This window comes from Sciurus vulgaris, assembly GCF_902686455.1.
Source record: "Sciurus vulgaris genome assembly, chromosome: 18".
NCBI lineage: Eukaryota > Metazoa > Chordata > Mammalia > Rodentia > Sciuridae > Sciurus > Sciurus vulgaris.
In genome coordinates, this window is record NC_136479.1 from 25,318,479 (window position 1) to 25,342,742 (window position 24,264).

At 47.3% G+C, this 24,264-nt stretch overlaps 1 protein-coding gene across 2 annotated transcripts in view; it reads left to right on the plus strand.

Moving 5' to 3' along the window:
- DNAAF5 (dynein axonemal assembly factor 5) overlaps positions 1-23,281 on the plus strand; it is a 48,260-nt gene extending 24,979 nt beyond the window's left edge. For both annotated transcript variants that reach the window (XM_079120624.1, XM_079120625.1), the window contains exons 7-13: positions 1,769-1,912; positions 3,464-3,632; positions 8,019-8,166; positions 11,379-11,529; positions 12,251-12,407; positions 14,916-15,107; positions 22,399-23,281. In XM_079120624.1, coding sequence (XP_078976750.1) covers positions 1,769-1,912; positions 3,464-3,632; positions 8,019-8,166; positions 11,379-11,529; positions 12,251-12,407; positions 14,916-15,107; positions 22,399-22,535 — 1,098 coding nt within the window. In that variant the 3' untranslated portion in view covers positions 22,536-23,281. The remainder of the gene's footprint in view (positions 1-1,768; positions 1,913-3,463; positions 3,633-8,018; positions 8,167-11,378; positions 11,530-12,250; positions 12,408-14,915; positions 15,108-22,398) is intronic.
- Positions 23,282-24,264: the final 983 nt, after the last annotated feature.

The window sequence follows — 24,264 nt, forward strand, 5'->3', positions numbered from 1 at the left end:
AAGTTTACAAAATTTCATGTTAAAACAGAAATTTGTGCAGCCATGTTCTACACTGTGAGTCTGACTGGGCATGGGTGTGGTTGCTGGGAAACTGGCTCTGTAGTAAAAGGTACTTTCTTGATGTCTGGGCTAGGCTGTACACCTGGGCCCAGCTGAAGGAAAGGGGATCCTTGTCCTTGGAGTGTGTCAGCAACAGGTCCCCAAAATGAGGAGGCAGTGTGAGGACATCTCACTTATCCTTTGTAATGAACAGGGATATAACCTTTACCTCAATGTACAAAACTCTAATGCTTTATCTGGTGAATTTGTTTTTGCAGATAGCATTTTAGAAGCAGGAAACAGCCCCATCCCCTGCTGTGTCTTTTCTCCTTCTCATTTCTCGTTCTCTGTTTGATTGATGTTCTCTGTTTCCTGACCCATCAGAGGGTCAGGAAAGCCAGGGATGCTAAGGTCTTGCTGTTTCTCAGATGATGCCCACTACCCTCTACCCACTTCACTTTTGGGTTTGTGATGAGACCTCTCCATCAAAGCCAAGAGGGTTGTACACCTTTTAAAAGTGCATTCCCTTTGATTTAGTTGGAAAATGGTGACTTCTTAGATTTATGTGTCGGATCACCTAGACATTGGCCATCATCACATTGCATTCTTAGAAATCAATCCATAGATCCAGGTCAAAAGAAATAGGGCATTGGGAAAATCAGGAGTGGAATAAAAGCAGAAATCTGCAGGTGCTTCTGAGAATAGGGAGACAGGTGTCCTACAGATTAGGATGTCCATGAGTCAGGGCAGGGCTGGGGTGCAGGAGAATCTTTGCAATGCACTATGGCACTGGCGAGTGAGTTATGAAATTTTAGAACCCTTTCAGAAATTTAGAACCAATCCATTGTCTACCCAAATAATTTTCATACTTTTTTGAATCCACACCCGTTAGTTAAAAAAAAAAAAAATTTAAGCATTTGCCTCAAATACATGTACTGTTGTTTCTAAATCATATATATAAATTACATACATGACCACTAACCCAATTCATTCTATACTTTGTGAAGCGTATGTAGCATAGTCATGCTACAGGATGTCATGGAAAGCACACGTGAACAGAAACCTAGGAATTTTTGGACCCTGCGGCACCTGGTGTCTGCATAGGCTGCAGCCCTTTCCGTCACTACACCCACACTGTGTAGTGGATGTGGCTAAAGCTGAGAAGGAAATGTTATGACCAGCCCAGCCTTTAGTGCCCCCATGCATCAGGAAGCGCTTTTTGAAATATAGAATTTTGTTTTTGTTAAAACTTAGCCTTATAGAAATATTCAAAAATGCATAAAAAGAAAAACAGAGAATTGTACTTCCATGTATCTGTCCCCCCCTTTGGTCACCAGCTCTTTTGTTTTCATCTTTTATCTCCCTGTACCACCAGGGAGGTAAAAAAAAAAAAAAAAAAGAAAGAAAGAAAGAAAGACACTTGTGGAGAGTAGGAAGAGCTCTGGGTTATTTTAAAAAGTGAATGCGAGATACACGTCATTTCACTTATAAGAGTACGTGTCACTGACACTTATGAACTTTTTAAATGTAACTTAAAATACCATTAGCATTTCACAGAGTGAGCTGAGCCCTTAGCTCTCAGCCTGTGTTCTGTCTCCCTGTTGTCTAAACTGTGCCCTTTTGTGGCTGATGTGGCAGGTGGGTCCTCTGGTTTTGCTGTGCACATGGGCCGTGTGCTCCAGGGGTGGCAGGCACAGGGAACTGAGTGCTGTCCTCTGGTCTCTCCTAGGGCCTGTACCTGGAGCACCTGCTGCTGTGTGTGCAGGCACTGGTATCCACGTGTCAGGAGGGCTGCAGTATAGCCAGCCTACAGCTCATGGAGGTGCTGGTGACCATAATGGCTATCTCAGGTGCCACAGGCCTTGGAGATAAGGTGAGATTGAAAGCCCCCTCCCTGCTCTGTAAAGGAAATGTGATCATCTTCCCTAGACTTCCTCTGCACTTGAATGTCAGGTTTGGAGTGTGCCCTATAAGCAAAGATGAAGGAATGTGGAACAATTAGGATGAGTCATGCATGAGGTGCCATGGGGGTGTCCCCTCCACCTCCAGAAGTATTTTAGCATCTAGAGGGGAAGACTGTTTCATCACAGAGCCTGTGGCAAAGAAGCAAAGAAGCAACCCTGAGGCCTGTGTGGGGTCTCAGAAGTGCACACATGTCTATGTGACTGGAAGTCTAGAGAGGAGAGCAATGGCAGAGCACTAATGGCAGTTCCACTCTGTGGAAGTATTTCTGTCCCATTGGCACTGTATTTTCACCTAAAATTCTCTTAACCACCAGTCCCCTTGGATCCAAGGACCATGTGGGACCCAGGGTGCCACTTCCCTGCTAGTGTTCATAGTTTCTCTCCAGCACCATTTCTTAGCAGTCCTTGGGCTGGTTCACTCTGGGAGACTTAGGTGGCTATGGGGCACCTTCCAGAGGGAGCCTCACATTGAAGGGACTTGCTGCCCTCCCTTTCCTTTCTTGAGGTCTCTTTAAACTTTTTTTCTATCTTTGAAAATAGTCTTTGCAAAGAGCGCATGTCTTTGCAATCAGCTTGTCGCTGATAAGGCCATAAACACTAGTAAGGCAGTGCCTGGGAGCCACAGAAAGGAAGCCAAGCACCATCAGTTGGCAGGAGAGGCCACAAGGCAGCTGCCATCAAGATCTGGAGGACTTCCTAATGTGTTTGAACCTTGGGGAGGAAGGCACAGGTTAACAGGTGGCTGTCCAGCTTGACATTTTAACCATCCCTTGTCCCTTCCAGAGCCATTTGCATACCTGTCTTTGCATTAAGGACTGATGGGATGAGAGAGAGAGAGAGAGAGAGAGAGAGAGAGAGAGAGAGAGAGAGAGAGAGAGAGAGAGCGCGCACTAAGTGAAGGAGGGTGAGAGGACAGTCTTCGGTAAAAATATTCTCTAAAACCACTTGAACCAGGCACAGTGCTGCATGCAGGACCCTGTCTCAAACTAAAAAAAATGAAAAGGACTAGGAGTGTAGCTCCGTGGTAGAGCACTCTGGGTTCAATCCCTCGTACCATAAAACTGCTTGGCTCCACCTTCCTGCCTGGCCAATCCCTGCTGGCACCCTACATCAGAAGGTTCTTGAGCAGTTGTGCCCTGGAGCACTGTAGCCCTGGGTGCCATTGGCACTAATTGTCATAGGTGCATCGTCTCTTTTATTTTTGTCTCTTTTATTGCTTTACAAACAGCATTGATGCCACATGACTGGAAATCAAAGTTTTAGCGTTGTCAGCGCAGCCCAGCCCTCCAGCCCTTTCTCAAGAGCATTTCCATCTTGCATCACTCCTCTGCTGGCCCGGTGTTCACGTTTGACCCAATTATTCTCACAGGTCATAGGCTCAGATGATAGGGCAGGTCTCCAGTAAGGAATCTGAACCTTAAAAATGAGAATCATCCCCACCTTTGACTTGTATCTTCTAGGCTCAGGAGACCATGAATGCATTGGCTGCGGTGGAGAATGTCCCCAGCAGCCAGGACCTCTATCGCAAACACATGGGCCCCCTCCTAGAGCGGCTGACGGCTTCTCACAGTGATTGGACGGTGCATTCCGTAGAGCTGCTGCAGTTCAGTGTGATCGTCACCCACTCAGGTTAGCCCCTACTGTGCTGGCCAACTCCCAGCTCAGACTGCGGCCACGTCTCCTCTCCACAGACAAATAAGGATGCAGGTCACTGAGCTAATTTGACTGGGGCATCTTAGAGAGTGACTAATAATCACCTTGCCTGCAGAGAGGAGCCTTGTGACAAGACCTTCCATAGATGCCAAGGACCTGTTTGGGGTTTTGTTTGTTTGTGGTGCGGAAGGTTGAACCTAGGCCTTACACTTGCTAGCAAGTGCTCTCACTGAGCCCCAGCCCGAAACCAGACAAAGTCATACATGCATGGAAATGGATTTCAGTTCATGATTCCCCCCTCCCTTTTCCCTTCCATCCTCCCTCCCCTCTTCTATTCTCCTTCCTCTACTTGACTTCCTTTCACTCATCTATTAATTTATACTATAACCAAGCATGGTGGCTCATAATCCCAGCAGCTCGAGAGGCTGAGGCAGGAAGATCACAAGTTCAAAGCCAGCCTTAGCAACTTAGCAAGGCCCTAAGCAACTTAGAAAGACCCTATCTCAAAATAAAATATAAAAAGGACTGCGGATATGGTCCACTGGATAAGCGCCCCTGGATTCATTCCCTGATACAAAAAAAAAAAAAAAAATTTTTTTTGATTGGTACTTTATATTATCTTTTGTTTATTTTACTCTAGTGTCCACATACGAGAGAATACATTTGAGCTTTGAGTTTTTGAGTTTGGCTTATTTCCCTTAACATGGTATTATCTCCATTTCTATCCATTCACTACCCATTTTCTAGCAGCACCTTCAGCCACATTGACGCTAAGAATGTCGTGAGGAGGCTTTGGCCCTTGGAGGCCTCAGCATTTCTCTGTTCTCCCAAGGCCCCCAAACTTGGGCTCTTCCTGAGACGAGCAGCATTGGTGTGTGATCCTTACAGGTGTGGAGCATGCACCTCTGAGCGTTCATGAGGCCCTCGTGAACAGAAGCTGCAGTGGTTCATTGCATGTATCCTGCACTTTCCAAAGTGGACAGAGACTTGTCCAGCAAGTTAGCCTTTTCTGGTCTGGAGGCCCCCACTGTCCCTTCCCTTGCCACTCCCAAGCCTCCCTCAAGTGGCGCCACTTGGAGACGTGAATGTTGCCATCACACCCTGGGTCTAGGGCTCCTCTGTCAGCCGATGACTTGTGTGCAGCATAGCATCAGTCGCCATGGTTGGTCTTGGTGGCCAGAGCTCCAAGACCTGGAGAGAGTCCAGAATTATTCTTTGGCAGTTAGTTATGTGCAAAATTATCTCTGAAGTAGAAAAGAAAGTGGAGAGAAGAAGGTCGTGACAGCATTGACACTCATGCCAGTCATTGCTCCAGTTGCTTCAAACATTAGCCTGTTGTGTTCTTGTCTCTGGGGAGACACAGGGAGCTCCAGTGACTGGCGCAGAGTCACAGCTGACAGACTGGGGTGTAAACCTGGGCAGCATCCAGCCCCTTCCCACAGGCTGGGATGCCAGAGGCCTGGGCTATTTAATTTCACATTTACTATTACCCACAAGGATCTCACATATCAGATTACTCAGGTTGCAGAGGTCAGAACACTAGGCGAGCACACCCTCAGACTGAGTACCAGCCGTTAGCAGTAAAGCCAGGACCTGAGGCCATTTCCCTAGGATTTTCTATTTCTGTTTGAAAATGTCTCTTATGGTGCTGGCATAACTGATTAATAACTCGCAAAATAAATTCGAGTATATATCTCATATCATAATACCAAAAGACAGGAAAGATAGCAGCAGGATGTTAAGCCCCAGGATCACCATGAACCTGTGATTCCACTGTATTGTTCTGCTGTGTGTGTGTGTGTGTGTGTGTGTGTGTGTGTGTATAAAATCTCAAAATATGATATATTTCCAACACAGTGTTCAGGCAGTATGAATCATTTTCTGTTTTTTCCAAGTTTTCTATGATGAACATATACTACTGTAATGAATGGAGGAAGCAAAAGGATTAGATTAGTTTTTTAAATATGAGAGATTTTTTAGTCCGGGTGTGGTGGCACACGCCTGTAATCCCAATGACTCGGGAGACTGAGGCAGGAGGGTTGCAAGTTTGAGGCCAGCCTCAACAAATTAGAGAGGCCCACTCTAAAAAGAAAAAAGGGCTGGGGACATGGCTCAGTGGTAAAGCACCACTAATTCCAATCCCCAGTACCAAAAAATAAATAAACCAGAGAGACTTTTAAAAATTTCTAATTATTAAAGTCCTATGAGAGGACAACTGTTTAGTTACAAAACATTTAAAACTTCCAGAAAGCAGGGTCTACAAAGAAAAGAAATAGACAACTATGCCTTTATATGAAGCCAAATAAAAGGAGAGTGGACCTGGGGAGGTGTCCCAGTGAACTCCAGCATCAGGCCTGTGCTGTGAGGAGCTCACAGGAGACAAGGACAGCACAAACCCACAATGCAGGCAGGACGTTCAGGTCATGGGAGAGTCAGTGTGGCCAGAGCAGACAGCTGTCAGTGTTCCCAGCAATGAAGAAATAGGAGTTGCAAATCCATCCATCAGATTAAGACCAAAAATAATAAGGTTGTCCCCGTGTCATCAGCTCAGTGCCTGGGAGTGACAGGCAGCGGAGTGGGCAGTCCTTGTGGAGGGCAGCTGGGTGTGTTGAGGATATCCACACCTGCTCAGCAGTCACATGAGGAGAAGTGGTCCTAAGAAAACAGCTTCGTACCCAAAATATTCAACAGGGCACAATGTGCTAGTAGGGATTGGAAGTGATCCAAATACCTAGAAGGAAGTTGAAAGTTCAAGGTCATTCCCACAAGAGAAGGGCCTGGCCACCATCAGAGCCCCATGGAGCAGGGCAGCGTGGCAGGAGAGACTGAGGACCAGCACCGCAGTGTGCGCCTGCAGCAAGGCAAGGATCTGAGGGCTCTTTCTGCCTTTGGGTTTTGTCCCCTTTAACATTCTTAATACCCAGCAGCCTGCCTCACAATACAACCCCAGTCCTGGGTTATCATGATGGGGGCCACGGGCCCTTCTCTTCTCATACTCCAGCACCATGCGGGACCAGGGACATTATGCTCACTTCTGTATTTAGACCAGGAAAGGTAGCTCGTTTCCATTTTGTTAAGAAGTAGCAAGAGTTCAATAGGCAGAAATAGTGTCATCTTACCACAGGAAGGCCTCTTGCTACTCAGCTTGACCTTGATGAGTGTCCCTGGACGGAGTCTGCCTGAATAAGTGCTCAAACAGGAGATGTCACCTGCCCCCACCAAACATTAGCTCCCCCCACAATGTCATGTGAGTGTCAAGGGCTCTTTACTAGGTGCTCAAATTCACCCAGCTTCATACCTAAGTAAGGACAGACACCCTGCATTATTTAGGAATTTTTTTCTCTTTATTTTTGTTAGTAAATGTTTGACCCAGACTTTAGATATAAAAAATAATTTGTTTAGTCTTAATTTGTAAAGAATAGCATAAGTTAAAACTTTGCAGGAGGGACACCAAAGGCTCCACTGAACCTCACACTTTCCTCTCCTTCATGCGTCTCTCCATCCTTTGTGAATCGAGCTCTTTGGTCTTGGGAGATTGGTGTTTACCCTTAATGCTCTCTCTCCTTCTCTCATCGAAACATTTTGAGACATTTGTCACTTGTTCTTAGTTGACGGAGTCTGAGCAAACCTCTGACCCTCACCCATGTGGTGCTGAGGAAAGCCCGGTGCCCACCAGTACTTTGAGATCCTGCTCCTTAGTACAGTAGTTCCTTTTCCCACCATCTTGGTGGTGCTTATTTTTCTTTTTCTTCCCCTAGACCATATGTGGCTTCAGGGAGTGAATGAGCCTTCTGCACCTGGCTTCTCTGTTTCCATCTCTCAGGCTTTGACAGTGCTGGGATTTGAGATGCTGAATCTTAAAAGAGCGAAAGTTTAGGTCACTTGGCTTGTCCTCTAATTTATCGAAGAATTATCAAAACATGTTAAAGAGAATGCTGGTTCGAGTAGCAGCATTTAGTCTGGGTGTGGTGGCACACACCTGTAATCCCAATGACTCGGGAGACTACATATTCTAAAATATGAAGTTGTATTCATTGGCACAGGACAGTGAAGAAGTGTCTTGGGGCCTGTGTTTGCATGAATCAGTGTGACAGCAGAGGTTGTTTCCTTCCAGCTGTGATTCAGTGAGTTTTCAGATCAAATGCCAGTCTGTGTCTGAAGTATCTACGTGGTATGGGGAGTGTGCGTCTGTGGGTGCATGCATATTAAATGATTCTGGTTGATACTTATTTTTCTTGTGGTGTGAGCCATAGCAGGCCTTTCACAAGATCATGTGCTCCTGGGTCTCTTTCCTTACCTGGCCAGGCCTCCCCATCAAGGGATGGCTATAGCTTGCCACAGCCCGGTCTGTCTGTCTTACAGGCCCTGCCGTTGGAGAAGCGCTGCAGCATGTGGTTCCCACCCTCCGGGCCTGTCTGCAGCCTGCCAAAGACCCACACATGCGCCTGAAGCTCTTCTCTGTCCTCTCCTCGGTGCTGCTAAGACCTGAGGACACCATTGACTCACAGGGGTAGGTTGCTCCCAAGTCTGTGCAGAGCCCAGCAGGGCCCATCCCCCACACTGCAGGGCAGGTCAGGGCTCCTGCCTCTCTTCCCACCACAGGGCATTCTCTCCACGTGCCCCACACTGCCCCTGAGCTTCTTGGTGGCCTGAATCGCTGGGTTTTTCCTCACTGGGTAAACAGCAAGATCAGGACAGTAGTGCACAGCAGAGAAACACTGAGACGCTAAATCAAAGTCATTTTAGTGTGGTCATTAAAATTCCATTGAATGAAAAAGTTTTAGGGAACATTAACTATTAATGGCTTATATATTAGCTGTTCTCCATTTTAAAAGCCTTTTGGTACCTTTCAAACCTAACAAAGAACTGATTGAATTACCATCGATGGCTAGTCTTCTGTTATCTAAAGAACTTTTAGGTAAGCATTAAAACAGAAAGGGCCTCCACTCTTATGGCTTTGAAGTAAAGGAAAAGGCAGGCAAAGAACATGGAGAAGGGGAACCAGTATCTGGAGGGAGAGCAGTTTCAGCTCCCAGGGTCACTCTGGAGGGAAGAGACCTGGGGATGAGTCCCAGCTGCTCCCAGGCTCTCCTCCTACTTTGTAAATCAGAGAGTGTCCAGAGTCACACTGGGCACCACCCTAGTTGACCACCAGTATGTAGGGTAGGTGGTGGGGCCTATGCTCCTGGGTCTCATTGGTGCAGCCCTAAGTGGTTTGAGCTGTTGGCACCTGACCCCTCCCCTGCCAGAGAACAAGCCAGTCAATGCCGAGTGCAGCCACAACTGTAAAGTTTCCTATGGAAATAATTTGGTCATTCATACTTCTCTTTGATTGCAACACTAATCTCCTCTTTGCTATTGGGCCTGTAGCCAGCCATCAGGAAATTTTGTTTCCTGCTTGTCTGCAAAACCCTCAGGGCTAGAAGGGTCCATAAAACGGCATTAATGAGCGCATTGGCAGCCAGCCACGAGCAGGCAGGCGTGCACGTGGTTGATGGGGAGGCAGCGCGGCCACAGGACTGGCCAGGCTGTGGCCTCTCCGCATTCCACTCCACGGTGCACCTAGAGGAGCAGCACACACTCCTCCTGGGCTCCAGCACAGCTAAGCCCATGAGCACAACGTTCCAGAGAGGCACCGAGGGCTGCTCATGGGAAGAGATTGACATCAGAACAGATTATTCAAAGTACAGTTGTTCAGGTGAAGTAAGTGGTTGCTTTTTTTTTTTTTTTTTTTTTTTTTAGGCAGGAACGGTTTAAAGCACAACATCATTTTCTTTTTATTTGGGGCATCATAACGTGGTAGAACACGAGGTCTCTAGTTGACATGACTGGACTATGGGGAAGAGCCACTGCTGGCTGTGGCCCACGCAGAGTGGTTCGCTGTCAGCAAGTGCTGAGCACCTTGGAGAGCAGGTGGCTGGGAGGTTCAGGCCTGGGATCAGGTATTTCCACCGTGGACACACACGGACCATTAAAAGGCTTCCAGGGCTTCCTTATATCTACCAGAAACCCCAAAGAGATGATGTAAGGCTGTGCCACCTTCGGGCTTATCCAGAGGTCACGTCCCTTTCCAGAGAAGGATGCGTGCCGGCAGCAAGCCCAGCATGCTGGTCCTTTGCAGGCCCCTGGCTCCTGTGCCTGGCAGGCTTCCTGCAGGCCTGGTTGTGACTGGGCCTTCCCTCCTAAAGTGACCTGCGGAGTGACCTGCCGAGGGATGCTTGTCTTTACTCTCCTGTTTGCCTCCTCCTCACAAATTCCCGCCCTTGCCAGAGCATCTGAGAGGGGACGTGGGGAGGAGTTAGGACAGTAACATGTCCCGGGCTGTCACCCTGCACTCCAGTCCTCATTGGTTATGAGTGGGGAACTTTTTGCCAACCTGAGAGTAAAAGATTTACTTAAAAATTGCTGTCATGCTGTCAAGGAAGGTGATGTGTGTGATCTTTTGTGCATTGTCCCATTCCATTTGGCCTCTTGGCAGAGCAGGGTCCTCTGTTTTGAAGGGCCTCTTGGGTGTGTCACCGGGACATGTCCTTGCAATAGCAGGGTCTGGTGTGCATCCTCACAGAACTCCTGCTTCAAAGGAATTTGTCTTTCTCTCACTCCCCTTGTTTTAATGGTGCAGATGTGGCTGTAGCCATTCTTCCTAAGGGCCAGGGTCTAGTCAGCCTCTGTACACCCCCTCACCTTTAAGCCCACAACTTTTCAATGCCACTTTTACCTGGAAACGGGTACAGGGAGCTAGGTCATTCCCGGAGTCCTTTTGTGAATCACTGCAGGACATGACAGCTCTGTGCTTAAAAGTTAAAACACATTGGAATCCTGACTAAAACTCTGCATCCCTCTGCTACTGACTAACTCTCCAGGTTTGCTTGTCCATCTCCATCCTGGCCCTAATGCCCTGCTGGGGTCAAGCACCTGGAGCCCTCAAAGGAGAGGGCCATGCATGTGGGGTGGTCTCTCACTGTCCTGGATGCCACTGGCACAGCTGATACTGGAGACAGGGCCTGTCAGGAGGGGCCTGCAGGTGCAGGAACCAGCAGGAGATGCTGAGGCTTCTGCCATTTTAACAGGGCACTCAAGTGTGCAGATGCAGAGCTGGCCAGGCGAAGTGAGAGTGCGCGACCGGGTTTTGTGCTGTTTGCCGTGACAGCATGTGGAGCTAGAACGAAGCCGCCCTGGCTCTTGGCAGGAGCTTCTTCCCTCCCTGAGGCCAAGTGGCCCCACAGCTGCTGCCCTTGCTGACATGGAGGGTCATGTGGTCAAAGGAGTCCATTGACCAGTTTCTATAAAGTGAACACAGATGGATATGAGTCTGCTGGGCCTTGGGAGCTGTGGTGGCCGGGGTCAGGGTAGCTCAGGCCTCTCAGTGGAGCCACTGGAGCTGCAGCCCCTGGTGTTAAAGAGACTGAACAACATCCTCAGACTGTAGAGTTCCCCTGGAAATCAGGACCTACCACGGGTCCAAGGAGAGGCCACTGAAGCCCTTTTAAGTACAGCCCTGCCCTGACCGCTGTGCCTGTCTGCTGGCTGGGCGACAGCTCCCTCTTCCACTGGAGAAGCACCCAGCCTGCAGCCGCCTCCTCCCCAGAATGGAAGTTCTGGGGGTGTCACTTCCAGTGCTTCCTGTTAGGCTCCCCCAGCACAGTGCACTTCCCAAACTAAAGCACTGTCTCTGGCGCAAGTCCATCCGCTGCCCTCACCGCCTTCGTGCTTTGGCTCCAGGCAGTTTCACGGCTACCTGGAGATGGTGCTGAAGGACATCCTGGCTCCCAATCTGCAGTGGAGAGCAGGGAGGACGGCTGCAGCCATTCGCACGGCTGCTGTGTCCTGTCTGTGGGCACTCACCAGCAGCGACATCCTGTCGGCCACACAGGTAGGGACGGCCCTGACATGTCCTGGCTACAGGCAGGAAGCCTGCAGTAGGAAACGTGGGGCCTCACTTGGGGTTTCACAGCGCCAGCACAGTGCTTTTCTTACAGGGAGCAGAACACAGAGGGCTGTACTTGGGGGCAGGCAGGGCTGGGATCACAGGCTTTGTGACCTCGAGCAACCTGGGGGCCTGGCAAGGAATTTGGTCTCCTCCTCTTGGTTTATGTATTGCACATCCTTTAGAAGACTAAGAATTTAATGACAGAGTCCCTGAGTGGGGGCAGGCCTCAGGCTTTCTGCTCTGCTTCTTAGCATGTCTGACTAGTGCAGGGATTGGGAAGCTAGAAAACCGTGGCTTCCTGCCAGGTCTTGTGAATGCCTCATCCTCCTCAAGGCCTTTGTGCTGGGCACCCACAGTGTGCGAGCGCCCCCTCCTGGCACATGGGAGGGCTGTCGCTCAAGTTAATTGCTCCAGATGCTGCTGGACAGGCACAGCACTGGGTAGTAGGACTTGGGCCTTGTCAGCTGGCCACATTAAAATAAAAACTGTTGAAGTTATGTAAGTTTTAAAATCAAGTATACTTCCAAGTAGAACTTTCAAAACAGCCTTTCAGACTGCATGTCATTTTGTCATTTTGGAACAGCTGTGAGGGCGTGGGTGCCAAGTAATGTTCAGATGAGCAGGTCAGCTTCTAGGCATCCCCTCACACGCTGGCTGGTTGCAGATGCAGGAAGTGCAGGAAGCATTGATGCCACAGGTGCTTGCCACCCTGGAGGAGGATGACCAGACCACCCGGCTTATTTCCTGCCGTGTCCTGAACACATTTTTAAAGACAACTGGTAACACGATGGATCCGGATAAGCTCATCAAGATTTATCCAGGTAGGACACCGTTCATCAAAGCATTTTGCTGTCACATGCTCTTTGGCTTCTGGCTGAGCTGGTACAAGTTTATACCAGCAGTGGCAGGTATAAAACACCCAGTGAGTAGAACGTGTGGAAGGTAAAGATTTCTGGACCAGAATGAGGGCAGGGAGGACAAAGCTTCATGTCCACAGCAGCCAGTGTGCGTGACCATAAGGATGGCGGGATCCCCTGCCCAGGCAGGTGCTATAGCCAGGCCCTCACTGTGAAAATAAAATCTGTGACAGCTTCCATCACAATGCACTGGAGAAAGTGCCCCTGTGCTGAAGCCAGACCTGGGCCGCAGGGAGGGACAGAACCAACAGCCCCATGTCTGCAAACACCAGACATCCCAGACTGAGATGAATGCAGGAGGGAGAGGTGGCAACCAGGTAGTCAGTGAGCAGCCACCAAGAAAAGGATGTGCTGAACCAAGTAGTGAACTCGGAGAAGGAAAACCAGTGGCTCAAGGGGAGCTTGCAGATATTGCAATGGAAGAACAGGGAAGGCCGGCCCTGGATGGAAGCACAGGGCGGTGAGGGCCTGCCCCACATTCTCTCTTCAAAAGCTGAGAGAGTAACATCCATTAAAACATCCGGGAAACTAGAAGGCAAGCAGGAATAAAGAGCAGCTAGATGCTGTGAAAAGAACCAACGGACTGGGGATGTAGCTCAGTGGGAGAGCGCTTGCCTAGCATGCAGGAGGCCCTTGTTCATCCCCGGCACTACAAAAATTCTTTAAAAAATTTTAAAAAACAGGAAGTTCTAGAAAGATGCCTGTCTGTTGTTGCTTATTTCTTAAAACGGAAGTGCCCACACACCTAATTTCCAAAAGGTGGTTCTCAAAGATTCCTGTAAATGAAATAAGCCCTGGAATTTAAAGCTCAGTGCATTGAAGGCATGGAAGAGAAGGTGAGGTGCAGCCCGAGAGGAGATGGGAGTGCATCCTGGCTGCCAGGGTCAGTTTGGTTACTGTTTGCTTTTTTTTTTTAGGAGGGGTGTGGGGGGTACCGGGGATTGAATCAGGGGCACTCAACCACTGTACCACATCCCCAGCCCTATTTTGTATTTTATTTAGAGACAGGGTCTCACTGAGTTGCTTAGCACCTTGCTTTTCCTGAGGCTGGCTTTGAACTCGAGATCCTCCTGCCTCAGTCTCCCTAGTGGCTGGGATTACGGGCATGCATACTGCACCTGGCCACTCTTTGCTCTTAAAAGGGAAAGCCAGTGAGGCGATTGCATGTGTTTGGGCATTTGTCCTGCAGTTTACAGCAAATGTGGTTATTTTCATGAAAAAAAAATTCAGAAGGTTCCTGCACCTCTCGGTGCCCTTCTGTGCTCTTAAGTTGATGTGTTGAAAGAACTGTGGCCTACTTGGCCAGAGAGAGAAGGACATGCCTGACCCACTGTGATGAAGGGAACAGCAGGACCAGCCCTGACAGCTATCCCAGAAGTGAACCTGCAGGCAGCCTCTTCTGTCCACAGCTGGTTTACAGGAGCAAGTACCAGCCCCTGTGATCTGGACTTGGCCTAGGCCCTCGTGGCCTGGAGGAGTGTGCTTTTGCACTTGGCTTTGTGCACTGCTGCCTTGCACACATCCTGACTCTGACTCCATTCCTCATCCTGAGATGCAAGGTGAAGTGATTGCCTTGCAGGATGTGTGGATGTCACACAGCGTGCCTGGGGCACTTTCCTCCCCCTTGCCAGTCTCAGGCGTGCAGACGTGCGTGCTTCCACGCAGTTTACAGCAGATGCCAAGCACCTGAGAGAGCCCACAGGCATCTCATGAGGAAGCCAGAGACCCCTCTTTTGGGACACTCTGAACTTCGGATGTTTTCATGCCTTCCATGCAGGAGAGAGGTGTGGACTCCCGCCGGCACCCACTCTTCCCACCTGCACCAATCCTCCAGAAGCCAGAGGTTTTCTTAAGATTATAGGGAAAAGTGTAAATGTGGTTAAAAATCTTATTCTTTTGTTTGAAAGTTTCACCCATCAGGAAAGATTGTTCTGTTTGGGGGGTCAGAGTGACCTGGTCACAGTGGCCTAGTAGAAACAAACCCACAGCCACCACACCACTGCCTCAGCCCCATCTGGAGCCCACAGTGGTGGGAGGAAGGATCAGCAACCCATCCCTATGCCAGCTGCTGGCTGGGAAAAATGGGCAGCCAGCCTGGGAAGCCTATATGTGATCAGCATCTTAGAGCCACTGGGCTCCGGCCACCTCACAGGTGGGGCACAGCTCCTGGGCAGCACAGAGCTGCCAAGCCTGCAGGCAGACTGTTAGAACACAGCGTGGTCTAGAGCCCCGGTCAGAACCCAGAGTACCTCACCGTAAGTGCTTTAATACCTGGTGTCTCCCTCAAGGTATGGGTTCATGGGATCTAAGGGCAAGTGCTCCCAGCTTCGTGGATTAAATATTGTTAGTGGATCTTCACATCCAAAGTGTCTGCTTGCACCCTCTCACTCCTGTCTGGGCCCCTCCTCCCAGAGCTCTTGAAACGCCTGGATGACGTGTCCACCGAAGTGAGACTGACAGCAGCCTCCACCTTGCTCACCTGGCTTCAGTGCGTCCAGAGCACCGAGGGGAGGGCGTACTATCAGAGCAGCATTCAGTACCTGTACAGGGAGCTCCTCGTGCACCTCGATGACCCCGAGCGCGCCATCCAGGATGCAGTCTTAGGTAAGCTAACGTCCTGATGCCTGCGCACACTGAGGGCCGCAGGCTCAGCTGCACTCAGAAGACTGTGGCTGTCCCATACAGTTCTCTCTGTGATTTTAGTGCTGATACTATCATAGGAATTAAAGTCGAGAAAAATTTTATCCCACTTTTTTTTAATTGGTGCACTACAGTACATACTGATGGGATTTGCTGTAATAAATTTGTACATGCAAATGATGCACAGTATAGCGATGTAATTTGGCCAATATCACTCCCCAGCACTCTCCTCCTCCCTCCCCAGCTCTCACCCCGTGGTTCCTTTCCTCTGCTGAGCTCCCTTGGATTTTCATGAGCTCCACCCCCACCTTTCTTTTCCTTTTTTCTCTACTTTTCATCTCTGAAAAAAAAAATTACCTTTGACCTGAGTTTGACTTATTTCATGTAACAAAATGATCTCTAGTTCCATCCATTCTCTTGCAAATTATATATAATTTCATTTTTCTTTATGACTGAATATATATCATGTTTTCTTCATCCATTCATCTGTTGATAGACTCCTAGGCTGGCTCCTTAGTTTGGCTATTGTGAATTGTGCTGCTATAAACATGCATGTGTCACTGTTGTATGACTTTAATTCTCTAGGATAAATACCTTAGAAGTGGTATAGCTGGGTTGTATGGTGGTTCCATGCCTAGCCTTTTGAGAAACCTCCATACAGATTTCCATGGTGGTTGTACTAATTTACAGTCCCACCAGCAGTGTAAAAGTGTTCCTTTTGGGGCTGGGATTGTAGCTCAGTGGTAGAGCGCTTGCCTAGCATGTGTGAGGCACTGGATTTGATCCTCAGCACCACATAAAAATAAATAAATAAAATAAAGGTATTATGTCTATCTGCAGCTTTAAAAATTTTTTTTTAAGGATTCCTTTTTTTCTACATCCTCTCCAACACTTATTATTATTTATATTCTTGATGACTGCCGTTTAGACATGTGAGATGAAATTTCAGTGTAGTTTTGATTTGCATTTCCCTAATTGCTAATGATGTGGAACATTTGTTCATATATTTGTTGGCCCTTTATATTTCTTCTTTTGAAAAGTGTCTTTAATTTGTTTATTAATTTGAGTTTTGTTTTTTTTTTTTTTTTTTGGTGTATAATTTTTTGTATTCTATATGTATTCTAGGTATGAATTCTCTGTCAGAAGAGTAACTGGCAGAGATTTTCTCCCATTCTGTAGATTCTTCCTTTACATTCCTAATTGTTTCCTTTGCTGTGCAGAGCTTTTTAATTTAATGCCGTCCCATTTATTAACTCATGGCATTATTTCCTGGGTTTTGTGGAGCCTATTGAGAAAGTGCCTCTATGCCGAAGTGTTGACCCTATGTTTTCTTCTAGGAGTTGCATAGTTTCTGGTCTAATTCTGAGGACTTTGATTCATTTTGAGTTGATTTTTGTGCAGGATGAGAGGTAAGCGTCTAGTTTAATTCTTCTACATGTGGATAACCAGTTGTCCCAGCACCATTTGTTTTAAAAGGCTGTCTTTTCTCCGGTGTGTGTTTTTGCTACCTTTGTAGATGACTGTAGATGTGTGGGTTTGTGTGCCATTGTGTGCAGCAGTACAGAATGAGTCTGTTTTTATGTTGGTGCTCGGCAGTGTTTGTTACACAGCTCTGTAGTATAATTTGAAGTCAGGTATTATGATGCCTCCAGCACTACTTTTTAGGCTTGATTGCCTTGGCTATCCTGGGTCTTTTATTCTTCCAATGAACTTCAGGACTGTTTATTCTGGTTCTGTGAAGAACGTCATTGATATTTTGATGGGGATTACATTGAATCTGTATATTGCTTTTGGTAATGTGGTCATTTTAACAATATTCATTCTGCCTCTCCATGAACATGAGAAGCCTTTCCATCTTCTGAGGTCTTCAATTTCTTTCTTCAGTATTCTGTAGTTTTCATTGTAGAGAAGCCTTTCACCTCCTTGGTTAGATTTATTACTAAGTATTTTATTTTTTTGAGGCTATTGTGAATGGAATTGTTTTCCTAATTTCTTTCTCAGCAGATTTGTTGTTAGTACATAGGAAAGCAATGGATTTTTGTATGTTGATTTTGTAACCTGTTACTTTGCCAAATTTCTTTATTAGCTCTAGCAGTCTTTTGGTGGAGTTCTCAAATCTCCTAGTTATAGGATCATATCATCTCCAAACAGTGATAATTTGACTTTTTCCTTTGCTATTTCTAATCCTTTCATCTCCTTCTGTTGCCTAGTTGCTCTGGTTAGAATTTCTAGCACTGTATTAAACAGGAGTGACAAGAGTGGACATCCTTGTCTTGTCCCAAATTTTAAAGGAAATACTTTCAGTTTTTTCCCATTTACCATGAGGTTTGCTTTGGTTTTTTCATATGTAACTTTATGTTGTTGAGGTAGGCTCCTTCTATCCCCAGTTTTAGTGTTTTTAACATGAATGAGTACTGAATTTTATCAAAGGCCTTCATAAGTAAAAGTTGAGAAAATTTTTAGTAATTGTTACCACCATTTGACCCAGCTATCCCACTCCTTGGTTTATACCCAAAGGACTTAAAATCAGCATACTACAGTGACATAGCCACATCAATGTTTATAGCAGCTCAGTTCACAATAGCTAAATTATGTAACCAACCCAGATGCCCTTCAACAGATGAATGGATAAAGAAAATATGGTACATATACACAATGGAATACTACTCAGCCTTAAAGAAGTATGAAATTACGGCATTTGCAGGCAAATGGATAGAACTAGAGAATACCATGCTAAATGAAATAAGCAAATCCCAAAAAACCAAAAGCTGAATGTTTTCTCTGATAAGTGGATACTGATCCATAGTTGAGGGGGGATTGGGAAAAATGAAGGAACTTTGGATGCAGAGGGGAGTGAGGGAAGGGGTGAGGATGGGAAGGATGGTAGAATGAGACAGACAGTATTACACAATATACATGTATGATTACACTACTGGTGGGACTCAGCACCATGTACAGCCAGAGGAATGAGAAGTTATGTTCCATTTGTATACAATATGTCAAAATGCATTGTGCTATCATGTATAAGCAATTAGAACAAATTTTTAAAATACCATTCTCCAGAAGAAAAAAAAAAAACAACTTTTTTTTAGTAATTGTTAGTTTAAAATAACTAACTGAGGGTGGTGACACATGCCTATAATCCCAGCAACTTGGAAGGCTGAGGCAGGAAAATCACAAGTTCAAAGCCATCCTGGGCAACTTAGCAAAACCCTGTCTCAAAATAAAATAAAAAGGACTGGGGATGTAGCTCAGTTGTAGGACATTCCTGGGTTCAATCCCTGGTACCAAAAAATTAATAAAAATAAAAACTAGTATAACAGTAAGTCCATTATGTGTTGACACAAATAACTTGTATTTGGGGAATGTAGTTTCTAAAACAAAACAGCAGAAGAGTTGCATAGCTCGTACATTTTGCAAATCTCTCTGCGTCCAGCTTGATGAGAGATGACTGGATTCTCACGTCTGCTTCTGCTCCTAGTCATGTGGAGCCTATGGTGCTTTGGTTGAAACAGGAAAAAGATGTGTCCCCATCCCTACTCACCTACAGTTGGAGAAGCAAAGGGCATTTTTAAAGCCTTTTCAGATAATCGTGGGTCCCCCACTCTGGTACCATGTGGTGCCAGGGGTACTAATGGACAGACATTGGTCCTGAGATTCCTTACTATGCAAGTGGAAGCTGCCCCAGGAACCCTCTGTACTCCCCACATTACAGGCCATCAGCCCTTCTTGCACTTTGACAATGACATGCACGTCCTCCCCCATGGAAGTGTCCGTCTCAGGAGAGCCTGGCTCCTGGGGAAAGGCAGGGTTTCTCTAGTTCCGATTCCTTGCTTGAAAGCCTGAATTTTATCCTTGGCCACAAATACTGCCCCTTGTTCTCCTTGGGGTGTAAGACTCACTCCATCCGTCTCCTGCCACATTCCCAGGTTTGTCAGTTTTCATCAGCAGTCATTCTTTCTAGCAAAAATAATGTATGTACCAGGGAGACGCCACCAGGTCCCCCCAGCTCAGCACAGCCTCTGCCCCTCGCCTGCCCTCAGCAAAGGATGAGCACAGTGGCCACAGATCATGCCCTGAGTATGTTGTGGATGTAGTTTTGACTCACAGATCCCTGAAGGGCCTGGACTCTTGGAGCATGCTTCAGAAACTGTTGCTGGTCTGGCATCAAGTTGTCTTGAGAACAAGGATCACACCAGCAGCAGAGATCCAGGCACCAGACGGAGGCGCTCTGGATAATGGAAGGAAGCTGGGGAGTAGAGGCTAATTTGAAATTGGCTTAAATACCAACAGTAACCAATGCCAGGCAGAGGCTCTGGCCTTCACTCCTCAACAGCCTCCTGCCCAGGGGCTAAATCCTGATGCAGCCCCACCATGTCCCACCCCAGCTTGCCTGCCTCCACGTCGACCACCACCATTCCGAGTTGGCCACAGCCTAGCCAGGGAGATTCCTGTGACCCAGGGCTGCCTGAGCTCCTTTCCACACACCCACCCTGCTTGCTACTGCTCAGCCCTCTTCATAGACACCGTGCCCCATGGCCCAGGCCCTTTAACCTCTCCAGGATCAGTGGAGCACATCCGCCCTGCACATTTGTTACTTCTCTATCTGTAGGAAAACAAGGCACAGACCCTCTGCCTGCCTCTCCCCATAAGCCCCTCCCACCATTTCCCACCTTTTCAACAATCCCCAGAGTAGTGGTCTGTGTGGCCTTTCTCCCCTCAGGTAGCACTGGGCGTAGCTGGTATTCACCCACCTGTCCCCTGCTGCCGGGCCTTCTCATCTCTGTCCCAAGAGCACCAGGTCCTTTGCCCCCTCCTTTGGAGATCTCACTGCCTTGCCTCAAGCACACCCAGATCCACACCTCTGGCAGGCCCCACTCTCGAACCCAGACAAGTGTCCATCTGTCTAGGGGTTATGGTTGACACCCAGGTAGAGCCGCTGCCCCTGCCTGCCCTCCCTGTTTTTCCCCAGGGGCCTCAATGGCTGTCGTCCTCCTAACTGAGGGTAGAGCCCAAGGGTCCTGCTGGATCCCCTCATACCCTCAGCAGCATGGGGTCAGCTCCACCTCAGGGCGCTTCTGTCCTCCCATCCCTGTCAAGACAGACTCAGGTCCTCACTGCCCTGCACACCCAGTTCCCTGGCCCCTTCTCCATGACTGCCAGTGCCCATGGGCTTCCCTCTTGATTCCAGCTGCTTGACACTGCTCGCTCTTCACTAGTGTGAGCCCCGTGGGAAAAGGTTGCAGTGCCCATAGCACTAGCACACAGTAGGTTTGCATCAAGTATGTGTTGAGAGTGGCATCGAGGAGGCTGGGGATACAGCTCAGTTGGTAGAGGGCTTGCCTAGCATGCACAAGGCCCCAGGTTCACCCCAGCACCACCAAAAATAAAGAGAGAGAGAGAGTTGGCATCGGTGGATAATTTATGGAGATTGTCTATTTCCGAGCTGGTTCATTTGCAGCACAGAACAAGTCTCAGAAAATGTCAATGGTGCTGGCTCTGAGACTTGAATAAATGTGAGCTTTCAGTAACATCATTTTAAAAGCAGTCTACTTGTTCATTGAAAGATTTCACCTTTCTAAGAATACTTCTAGGTGGGTTAGTGGATTAGTGGAGTGTGGGCTGCTTGGCTAGAGGGTGAAGCCATGCCAGAGGCCTCTGCTGGAGGGAAAGAGGCACTGGGAGCAAATGGGGGTGGCAGGAGCAGGAATCACCTGTCTCATATCACCTCTTTTGTTTCTTTGACTCAGACACCTGCGGGGCAGGGGCGCGAAACACATGGCTTGTTTTTTTTTTGTTTGTTTGTTTGTTTTTGTTAATTAGTACTTGGGATTGAATTTAGGGGTGCTCTACCACTAAGCTACATCCCCAGCTCTTTTAATTTTTTATTTTACAACAGTTCTCACTAAGTTACTTAGGCCCTAAGTTGCTGAGGCTGGCCTCCAACTTTTGATCCTCCTGCCTCAGCCTCCTGAGTCATTGGCATTACAGGTGTGACCTCTGTAGCCAATGGAAATATTTATATAAACTAGCAAAGAATTCATTGTTCATCCAAAATTTAAATTTAGGTAGGCATTGTCCTACAATCTGTTGAGCAATCCTAGTGATTCAAAAGGCTGGGGCAGGAAGACCTTGAGTTCAAGACCAACCTCAGCAACTTAGTGACCCCACTCTCAAAATAAAAAGAGCTGGGGGTCAAATGTCCTCTCTGATATGCAGATGCTAACACACAATAAGAGAGGGGAGGGGAGAATAGAAGTTCATTGAACTAGACTAAGGGGAGTGAAGGGAAGGGAGGGGGATGAGAATAGGGAAGATAGTAGAATAAATCGGACATCACTTTCCTGTGTTCATATATGAATACACAACCAGTGAAACCTCACATCATGTACAACCACAAGAATGGGAAGTTAGACTCCATGTATGTATAATATGTCAACACACACTTGACTGTCGTGTACAACTAAAACGAAAAAATAAAAAAAATTTTTAGAAATATGAAGCCAGTTGAACTAGAAAAGATTAGAGAAGGAGAAATTTTGATAGGAAGTAAATGGAAGAAAGATTTCTAAGTAAAATAATTTCATGATTCAAAGGTCGGGAAAGGCCATAAGAAAACATCAAAGTTGATCAATGCAGTTGTAATATCTTTACCTTTTACTCACTCTCCTTACATCCTAGCAACCCTCTTAATCCTTCTACCACTGCTGAGCTTAGGAATCCATGACAAGTATAGATTCATGATATATTATGCAAATGATTATTTAACCATTTACCTTTGTTTATTTTACTCACAAATCCATCATTAACAAAATCAATACAAGCTGATCTCCACTATTCTAAAAATGACAGCAAGTTATTTCAAACAAGAAACATCATGAAAAACTAATTACATTTTTATTTTTAAACAAAAATGTTATTTTTCAAATTAAAAAAAGTGGGGGGTCTGTGGGTATAGCTCAGTGGTAGAACACCCCTGAGTTCAATCCCCAGTGCCAAGAAAAAAAATTCCAAAACAGTTCTTCAGATGCTACCAAGGCCCTGAGGTTACGTGGGAGACGTCCGTGCTAGGTTCCTCCAGCAGCCAGCTCCAAGGGGACTGTCCTAAGTTCCTCCTGCCCGCACTGTGACTTTCTCTGTGACCTCATCGGCCTGGGAAATGCTCACACAGGCTGACCGGGGAGCTTGTGTGCGGAGCCCTGAGGCTGCTCACTGTTGGCTTCTGGCTCCTTCAAGGTGTTCTGCTGTTTTACAGAGGTTCTCAAAGAGGGCAGCATCCTGTTTCCAGATCTCCTGGTGCGTGAGACTGAGGCCGTCATCCACAAGCACCGCTCGGCCACCTACTGTGAGCAGCTCCTGCAGCACATGCAGGCTGCTTCGGCTGCTCAGTGACCACAGGCTGCGGGGCCAGCACCATGGCTCAGCCTCAGCCATGACACCTGACTCGCAGCCCAGGATGCCCACAGCAAGAAGAGCGCACCAAGATACACCCTGCTGTTCATCCTCCCAGATGGTGCTCTGGGCCCACTTTGAGTAACATGCTGGTGGTTCTGTATTTTTGTTTTATTCAGGGGTCCCCAAAAGTCCCATCTGAGTTAAAGTTAAAGTTGAATGCCAACTACCACATAGGCAAGCAAGTTAGCAGACGCTTTTCTTCCCTCATGTGCATCCCTGGGTCCTGTCCTGTTTAAATGCCCACCAATAACGTTCTTAACTATTCAAGAACAAAGAAAAAAAGCCAAAGTGATTAAAAAGGAAATTTCATCATTCTTTGGGTTCTATCTCAGCCTGAAAGCAGTTTGAAATCTTACCTGTTATCAGTGGACGTTTTCCCATTTTAAATGTACTGGAACTTGCTCCTGGAGGTGCCCGACCACAGGTTTTCATCAGTGACGCTGACAACATTGAGAGCAGCTCCTCGGACCTCAGCTGGCTGCTCTGAGTAGCAGTGAAGATTGTATTTTATTCTTCAGCACTTTCTACACCCAAGTGCCTAAATGATTTTAATTGGGTGTTATTACCGTGAACCAGTGTTTATGGGGAAACATGGGGAAAGGCTGTGTATATTTTCCAACAATCAAATATTAACATTTATGCTTTAGTGTTTGAAATTTTAATTAAATTATTTATTGTAGTTCTGCCTGCCTCGCCTTTATGGGTTTGAGTAATGAATCAACATTTTTGGAGACATCTGGGGCTCCATTAGTTCCAGTCTCGTGGTGATCCAGCCTGAAGAGTTCTGGGGTTTGCCGTACCGTGGGCTCCTGAGAGTGCTGGACACCACAGGCTGTGGTGTCCCCTCTGGATACCAGGCAGCTGGAGCTCCACATAAACCAGAGACATTGCTGGTGTCAGCAGAGAAGGAGCTGGAGCTTCCAGGTGGAAGGGGAGGCTTATCCTTGAAGGAAGGTTGAAGGGGAACTTAGAGGGTGGGGGAGGCAGGGAGTCTTTGGAAGGGCAGAGGAAAGAGGGGAGGGGTGACCTTGGAGGGACTGTGGGAGAAGGGTGGCCTTGGAGGGGACTAGGGAGAGGGGGATGGCCTTGGAGGGATCAGGGAGAGTGTGGAGAGGGAGGGCACCCTGCAAAGGTCTAATACTTAGGAAGCAGCATTAATTCTTTGAAATTCTCATAAATTTGCTCAATTCAGTAGCAAATTTTTATGGAGTCCTCTGTGCCAGGCGCCAGGTGGTACAGAAGGATCTGGTAGTGCAAACCCTGTAGTCAACTTTAACAGCATTACTGAGGTATAATTTACAGATCATAAAGTTTGCCCATTCTAAGTGTGCTGCTTGGTGAGTTTTAATTAATTTACAGAGCCGTGCGGTCATCACCACAGCCCAGCCTCAGAGGATTCCTGCACCCTGTGACTCTCTTCCAGTCTGCAGCACTGTGTCCCCTAGCCCCAGCACTCCTGCTCTGCTTCCCATCTCTGTAGTTTTATCTTTTTAAAGTATTTCTGTATAAATGGGATCATGTACTCCATGGCTTTCTGCATCTGACTTTTTCCCTTGGCATGGTGAAAAAGCCAAGTCAATTTGAGGTTGGTCGTCTCTAATGAGACCCCAGATCGGCTGTCTCCTTCTGTGAAGGCGTTGTGCCCTTTACAGTCTCTGCTGCAAGT